The following is an 8,643-nucleotide window of genomic DNA, read 5'->3' on the forward strand; positions in this document are numbered from 1 at the left end:
ACCTTGGTGGAGCAGTAAAAGTATTTGACCGTTTTTGACTGGTAAAAAAATGAACTGAAGAGCCATCCCCAAGATATCGGGATTTCGGCTGACCGCAGGCTAAACAGTCTCATCAGCGCCTTTTTCTGAGGCTGTTGTTGCTGCTGCTGATGCTGCTGCGGCGGCTGCTGTTGCTTTGCCAGGGCGTCTGACACAATCTTCTCCACTGAAGCCCTGCTCAGTGAGTCCTCCTGTTTGGGAGCCACAGCTGGAGGGTTGAATACGGCAGGTGGCAGAGTTATGACAGGCACACTGATAGTTTGGCTACCTGAGGTCAAACTATGCCACAGCTGCTGTGTCTCTAAAACCTTTTCTGGGGATGTGTTGAGGGAAGAGCTGGTGTTTTTTAATTTTGCCAGATGTTTAACATATCGTGAGATATTTTGGACTGTGGTCGGGTGAAGGAGGCTGTTCCGGTCTGTGCATCCCCTCTGGACCATGGCAGCGTAGTCCGCATCCACCCGCTTCAGGACATCTTTGGCACCACGGTGGTTTACCAGAAGCTCGTCGATGGCAGCTTTCATGGGTTCTGTCCACCGACCATGGTCCAAGACCTGAATGAGGCCACCAGTTTTAATTGGTCCAGTGCGGGTGGCTCAAGGAGAGGAGGACTGAGGCAGCGGTGCTATCCCTGTCAAGTCTAAAAAAGAAATATATGTTAATTATATTTTTTTTATGCCAGTGTGTTGCAAATCAATTAGCTCTTTTAGTCATTTCACTTCACAGCTAATTTAACTTTTGTGGGACAAATAACTGATTATCTTATATTCCTACCTCTTGTTCTTTTATGCTTTTCAATAACTTTTACATTTTGCATACACTTGCTTAATGATTGTTGTTAATAAACAATATTTCAACATGATGATATTACATATATTATGTGCACGCCTGTTTTTAACAGTGAGGTAGTGTAGGTAGGTACACGGACACCTTAAAATACAGCCAGTCTGGTGAAGCCATTTTGGCGAGCTTGTTTTGCCGCGTCATATGATCGGCTCTCGCGGTCGGCATTTTTAGAGAGCACCGATCGATCGGCCGATATCGATCTGCGTCCGATCGATCGGAGCATCCCTAATTACTTCATTGCCCTGTAAATGTGGTTGATTACAACAATAGTAAATCCTTTCAGTCACAAAGCACATAGACTACTGTTGGATGTCATTTGGTCAACTTGCTGTCCCCAGAGTCAGAACTAAACATGGAGAAGCAGCGTTCAGTTATTATGCTCCAAACATCTGGAACAAACTCCCAGAAATCTGCCGGTCTGCTGCAACTCTGACTACTTTTAAATCCAGGCTGAAGACTTTACTTTTTGCCGCTGCTTTTAATTGAACTATTCATATCTTACACTGCACTGTAACTTTTATCCATGTATTTTTTTCTTAACTTTTATTTTATTATCTTTGCTTTTTAATGACTGTTTTTAAATGCCATTTTCTTAATGTCTTTCATTTTTGTAAAGCACTTTGAATTGCCTTGTGTTGAAAGGTGCTATATAAATAAACGTGCCTTGCCTTGTGTAATTTAGTAATTCAACATTTATTTTCTAGCTGTTTGTGTTAATGTGGAATTAATAATTGGTGTATTGTAATTACTTTTGGTGTAATTATTTAAGTTAAGCAAAGCAATTTTAAAGGTGGTTTTGGGCACCAGCTGAACCAGGTGGTGGTGTGATTGCTGCACCAGAATGAAATGCCACAGGTGAAACCAATGTTCTTTATATGTTGGATTATTGGAATACGAAAAAATAAATGGAAAAAAACACGTCTTGCCTTGACATTGAATGTTTTCCAGCGTAAGATGTGCTCACTGGGGCCTTGCAGCTGTTTTTAAGCACTATATAGCAGATGGATAACATATTTACCCATAAAATAATCACAAATGCATAAAAGAAAATAGCTCAAATGGATGGACAGATATAACAATAATAATTCTCTATTAGTTTTGTACCAGGAGTTTATTTGAAAAGAGACTGAATACTGTTGTATTTACCCATTTAAAATGCACAGTAGTAAATTGTACTGCTGCAAAAAAATGACGATGAAAATGTAGAGCCTCGTCAGGCAGATCTAGTTTCCTCATTACAGAGCTCAATAATTCTTGTATGGCAACGCATTACTAATTCGTGGGAACATAATAACTAATTCGTGGGAACATAATAACTAATTCGTGGCAACGCATTATTAATACGTGGCCACGTATTAATATTTTTCTCACCAATGTCACCAGGGGGGCTCCGTATGTATGAACTAAACAGTAGTTAAAATGTGATTTTTAAGCGTACACATTTTTGGATTTTGGATCAGTATTGACAAGATACATTTTAAAACACAATTGACAACTCTGACGTAAGTAAAAAGTAATACATTAGCTGCTGTTAAAGCTGACATTTATGTTGTAAAGACGTTACCTAACAGTAAGTTACATTACCTTAGCTAACAATACAGAGTGTAAGACGTCAAAACTACTAACAAAAACAACAAAAAAGTGTACTAATGAGTTAGTCATAGAAAAAATAAGCCCCACTTACGTTTGATACATTTGACGGGATGTTAGACGTAGGTTGCGTGATATTGTCTATGGATCAGAGCCATATAATATATATATTCTATCTATAGGCGCTGCTATGGATATTACTCGAATTTTGTCGTTAATGTAATCTCTTTTTGCTGTTGTTCGTGCTGCTCCTCCGTCTCTGTTGTCCCTGGAAACGGGGTCTCCACAGCGCACGCTTTTGGCAAAAAATATATTACATCCGTAGTTAATTTAGCATTTTATTTATGTTTATATGTCAGCCCCACAGTTAAACTTGTAGTATTTATTTTCTAGGTTATTGTGTTGCTTTTACTTGAGTGATTTTCTCTTTTCTGTCAATGTACTGATTTATACTCCAGCTCGGTAGTCGGCGGTAATGGTAACGTGTGTAAACTGCCAAAACATCTAAACAAGAAGAAGAACTACCTGTATCTATGGCAACGATTACAATCCATTAGCAGTAGTGTGTGGTTGCCTTTTAGCTTGTTAGCTTCTTCGTAGTAGCTGTTACTTACAAATCAACCCTTATTTATCTGCCTTTTCTGTCGCTTTTAGTTTCAAATGCTGTACACAGTTACTGTATATATGGCAAGTTATTACAAACACGAAAAAAGTACCTGTTGGCTAACTGTAGCTAACGCCAAGTGCTAGCTTAGCTAACACGAAAAAGCGTTTTCCGAATGTTTACTAGCGATATTGAATACTATCTTGATGGCAGATAGTTGGAACACAGATACAGGAGAAGCTGTGTATAGGTCCCGGGATGCTGTTAAAAACTTGAAAATAAGGTGAGTAGCTCCTGATAACGTTAACATTAGCCAAGCTACAACATTTTGTTCAAGCAATGGAAAACCTCTCAGACTGCTCACACTCTTGTCGAGCGTATTATGTATTTATATTATCGTGTGGTTCCTTTAACGCTGGTCTCCTTCCTTATTACATGTTATATGTATGATCAAAAGGACATTTAGACATGTTCTGTTGCGATGATAATCTACACCACAAATTTCTGCACATTTAAGAGCAGAAGTAAACAACGACTTTATTTTTCTTATTATGATGCCATGAATTTTACTTTGGAGCCCAACCATAGGTGGTGTAGTGCAACTAAAATGTTTCTAGCTGCGGGAGTCGATATTTTACAAACTCTCCAAAGACATCTCATTGTGCATAAGTAGTGCGAATAAAACAAAATATCAAGAAAATACATTGAAATAAAGGTACTCAAACAAAATGCAGAGTGCCTGAAATTTTAAAAGGTTGTAAACATGTTAAAAACAGGTAATGTAAGTGTTAGATATATAACTGGTAAGCAGGAAGGTTAATTTCAAAAATACAAACCTGTGAGGGTCATAGAAAAACAGGTTAATGATAAAGTGTGATCCAAAACAGAGATGAAAGGAGGCCCTGGATATCTGAGCTGTTGATCTCTGCCTGAGGTGAGTGGTTCAGCTTAAGTACGCATTTTAACTGGACATTATTCATTTATTTGTCCTCTTTAGGGTGCGTATAGAGAGGGTGACCTCCACAGCAGCCCTCTCTCAGCACCTCCAGCAGCATGTGCTGTCCCAGCAAGATGGAGGAGCCATAGAGCTGGAAACCCTCACACCACAAGGCCAGAAAGGTATACTCGTCTCATTCTGGGCAAAAGACTGATTGGTGGTGAAATCGAGGTTCAGGATGGACAGTATCTGTGTGTTTATTTGTGACATTTTGTGACAATTCATGAAGTTGTCTTACACTTAAAAGAATAATCCCAGTTACCTCCACAATCAGGCATACCGTTTATTAATCAAACACCAGTATAGGATCTGTAATCTATAAATATTAGGACTAAAAACTTGGATCGGCACATTCTTATTTGGACTGCTGTTGGACATTAAGTGTTATGTTGTTTGTTTGTTGGGTTAGGGTTAGTTACAGTGCACAATAAGTAAAGTATATACCATCATACATTAAAAAGCATACATAAATGTAACAGACGTAGTGTATAACTTTTATTTTCACGTGTGTATATTTATTTCATTGTTTTACATCAAAGTTTATTTTAATAACTTGGATTTCTTCCACTCTGTCACTAGGTGATAATGACGAGGAGCTGGTGGTGGGCTGGCAGGAGAAACTCTTCAGTCAGGTAGCACTTTAAGTATCCGCAGCAAATTATAATGAGTGATTACAAAATAACACAACTTAAATATCAAGTGTTTATGGTAAATGTTTTGTTGTTCTCCTACCCATGCCTCTCTATCTGTGGTCCCAGTATGAGATGGAGCTGTTTCAGAACGAGTCGGCGTGTCAGACCCCTCTGGACCGCCAGTACCTCACAGAGATCCGGGCCCTGAACAAGGCCAAGGGCCGGCGCAATCACAGGATTTTCACATACACTGATCATGATCGCTTCACCAGCTGTCTTCCTATCCAACAACTAGTAAGAACCGTGCATTCTACAGTGTCTATGCCATTGTCCAATAATGCACCTTACAGTGTTATATTTTCATTTACGCATAAGATAAGAATGGAGCAGAATCTTTGGTGCTATCTTACCTTCAAATTAATGTATTGTTATAAAATGTATGATAATGCACAGTAACACTAGATTAAGATTGAAAACACGTAGGTGTATGTCCCCCTTTCTTGACAGCAGACATGCTTAGTGCCATGTTCACACTTTAGAATGCTCTTTCTGTCAATGGCACTGCCTTGTGTGTTAAGTTGTTGTGGTACTTGGTGATTAAACATAAACCAGATTCACCAGAACCAGAAGATTCTTTTTGTGTTCATCTGTAAAACTGTTTGTAATAAGTAGCTGGTTGTTTTTAATCCTGAAAGCAGTACCCGACTGACTTATTGACAACAACCAAATCTGGCCCCACATTCCTGGCTGAGAGGATGGCCAGCGTGAGAAACAGGCGGCAAGAAAGACGAACCTTGTAAGTGAAGCATCACTTAATTTATTTAAATTCATTGATAACCTGGACTACCTTCCATTGGGAAGTCTGTATTCTTTTTGAAATATCAAAAATGCTTGTCATTAGCGTCTCCTCTTGTAACTAGTTTGTAAACCCCCTCACAGGAAGTGCATTAAAAAGACAGAATTTGTGATGTTTCATGTTTTAAACTGTCATGTCTGGCTCATTTTGCAGAGATTCTAGTATCCCTAAGTCAAAGATCGTCATCTGGGAGCCCACAGAGGAGTTTGTAAAGAATAGTCATGTGGTGAATAATGCCATGCAGACCATGCACATCATGGCAGACCTGGCCCCCCCTGGAAGGTGAGACCCCATCTCTGTTCAGTCCTTATTGTTCCATGTGGAGATGTTGACTTAAAGCACGGTCGTAACAGACACATCAAAACAGACTCTAGATCAGTATTAACCTGAATCAAATCTTATTAATATCTATATGTATCAATCTCTTCAATCTGGCTTTTAATGTGTGATTGTTGTTGTATTGCTTGATTTTAATTTGTCTTCAACTATATTTATTTGTTGCTCTTTTCTTTTCACTATCTCTGTAAAGCCACTTTGAGCACCTGTAAAAGCGCTTACAAAATAAATCTATTATTATTGTAATATACACGTTATATCTTGTAGTACAATGTGCACATTTAGATTTTAGATTTTTTATGGAAATGTTTTTATTCTATTTTATTTTATCTTTTGGACTATTTGTTTAAATATCTTCATTTAAGTTAATTGTGTTAATTTAATTGTTTAATTTAACCTTTTGATTTTTAATTCTCATGTTTATATACATATTTGTAATTGATTTAATTCATTCTAAAATTGTTGTGGAAAAAAGATCCCCCTGGAATAAATAAAGTATTCTGATTCTGACCGTACAGGTTAGAAAGCATCGATTGATTTCTACCTGTCTCAGTTGTTTCTCTCTCTGGATGTATTTGCTTCCTCAGGCTGGGCCAGAAAGAGAATGAATATCTGCTGTTAACCATAAAAACAGACGGCAGTGGAACCGTCATTGTAAAACCTGACTTCAACAAAGGCAAAGAGCCTTACAGGCAAGTTCACAGCATGAGAGCAGAGTGTTTGTGTCTCCAGTATTGACGGATATCATATCAAAATGTTTAGAATTGTCAGTAGAAGCTGCACTATGTACTCTAATCTTCTTTAAAAGTCTGCTACTCGGGCCCAATTCTTGACAGATATTGGCTGGATTGTAATAGAAAAAGTATGTGGATTTTAAGTGTAAAGAGAAGTGTGATTTTGTGACAAGTTGAACCAAAACGTGTCGTGTGTGTGTGTGTGTGTGTGTGTGTGTGTGTGTGTGTGTGTGCAGGATTGTAACAGTAGGGCAGAAGAGAGAAGTTTGGCGTCTTAATGTGGAGAATGTGTGCACAGCGATGCAACCGGAGGAGAAGGAGAGGGAGCAGAACATGTACAAAGACGTGAGTTCATCTCCTTCATGTTTCCCTCCAGGATACAGAATACAGCTTTTAATGTTCATGTTACATTTACTGATTAAGGATTGAACTGAACCAGTTTTATGATTTGGAAACATCCCTTTTCCTTTGGTTCTAGCTGTACGTACGGCATAAGGAATACCTCAATAGCCTGGTTGGACAGGACTTTGAAATGGTAAGTCCTTTTGAAAATAACTATTAGAGATGAATTTGATCAGAAAATTGGATTTAACGCCCATTTTAGCTTAGCAGAAATCCAGGTTACATATTCAAATTGTTTTTCTTTCTGATCAACAGTCTAACACCCAAAAATATTCAGCTCACAGTCATGAATAAAAAATAAAGCAACAAATCATCACATTTCAGAAGCTGGAAATAGCATGTTTGGGACCTTTGATTGGGTTGATTGATCAAATATTAACATTGGACCTAAAACAAAATCCAATCCACTTTATTTCTATAGCACATTTAAAAACAACAGAGTTGAACAAAGTGCTGTACATCAACAACTGTATAAACACATAGCATAAATACATAAAAAACAGACAGGACATGAAACAAGTGTAAAACACGAGACAATGAAACCAGATCAGAAGCCACAGACTGAGAAACTCTCCTACATGACGTACAAACAATACAAAACACTAGTAACATAAAAACCGACAAAAATGTTTGGCACTAACTCTATTTCTGTCCCCTAGCCTCCTTTAGGTATTCTGCGCTACATGATGAATGGAGAGATAGGTGAGTAGGAAAACACTGCTCATCACTACTGTATATATTTCCTGTCTGTCTTTGGCATTTAAAAGCTCTTTCTCCTTTTCTTTCCCCAGTCTCAGCCAAAGGCTTTGAGTATGATAATTTATACATCCACTTCTTCATGGAACTTCCCAACAGTAAGTCACATACACAGTACACGAAACTATACACAGTGTTATACTTTAAAATATTTGAAACTAAAATGCATTTACCGTTTGAACTTGTACTATTCTTGTTTGTTTAAGATTGGTCCAGCCTGCCTTATCAGTCTCACTCGGGGGTAACGCAGACCTGCCGGGCCAAAACATTAGGGAAGGTGTGTACACTGTAGGACAAAAAGGTGAGCAGCATCACAGTGTTGCTTCTGATGTTTGTTAAACCCTCAGTATTCTCTCTGCCAACAGGAAAATGTAGCTTTCTTCAGTTACCCCTTCAGCTTTGAAGCTTTCTACATGAGTGAAAAAGAGAGTGAGGGTTAGTATCAGCCATGGGGTGTTTCATTACATTATTATATACCATGATGCATTTAACAAATGATACTAATACTTTTATCCTTATCTCAGAGCCAATTCTTCAGTGGCCAGTGATCTACTTTAAGGTCCTCTCTCTGGACTCCTGGCAGCGCTACAGAACTGAAGGCTACGGCTATCTGCTGTTTCCTGCCATACCTGGTATGCTTTGTACACTGCAGAGTTTAATTATTCATCAAATAGTCTTATTTCCAAACATTAAAAAAACAAAACCAACAATTTCATGAAGTCTGAACCAATAAATGTTTGGCAAAAATATTTGCAGTTATTTAATCTCTTACAAAATTTTTATAAAAGACACTTTTCTTTTTACATTTTGGAAAAACTGTGAATGTATCTGTTGTGATTTAAAATATAGAC

At 38.0% G+C, this 8,643-nt stretch overlaps 1 protein-coding gene across 1 annotated transcript; it reads left to right on the forward strand.

The window, feature by feature from the left end:
• Window positions 1–2,999: 2,999 nt before the first annotated feature.
• Window positions 3,000–8,445, forward strand: mks1 (MKS transition zone complex subunit 1; the record flags this gene model as incomplete). Its single annotated transcript, XM_010789178.1, has 14 exons — window positions 3,000–3,362; window positions 4,077–4,198; window positions 4,656–4,708; window positions 4,835–5,002; window positions 5,404–5,504; window positions 5,718–5,846; window positions 6,488–6,592; window positions 6,871–6,979; window positions 7,113–7,169; window positions 7,696–7,738; window positions 7,828–7,890; window positions 7,999–8,069; window positions 8,158–8,227; window positions 8,317–8,445. Coding segments are annotated over exons 1-14 (1,297 nt in total), but the record flags the coding sequence as incomplete, so codon positions are not given.
• Between the last annotated feature and the right edge of the window lie 198 nt (window positions 8,446–8,643).

The sequence above is a fragment of the Notothenia coriiceps genome, unplaced genomic scaffold (assembly GCF_000735185.1).
Source record: "Notothenia coriiceps isolate Sejong01 unplaced genomic scaffold, NC01 NC01_scaffold00032611, whole genome shotgun sequence".
Classification (NCBI taxonomy): domain Eukaryota; kingdom Metazoa; phylum Chordata; class Actinopteri; order Perciformes; family Nototheniidae; genus Notothenia; species Notothenia coriiceps.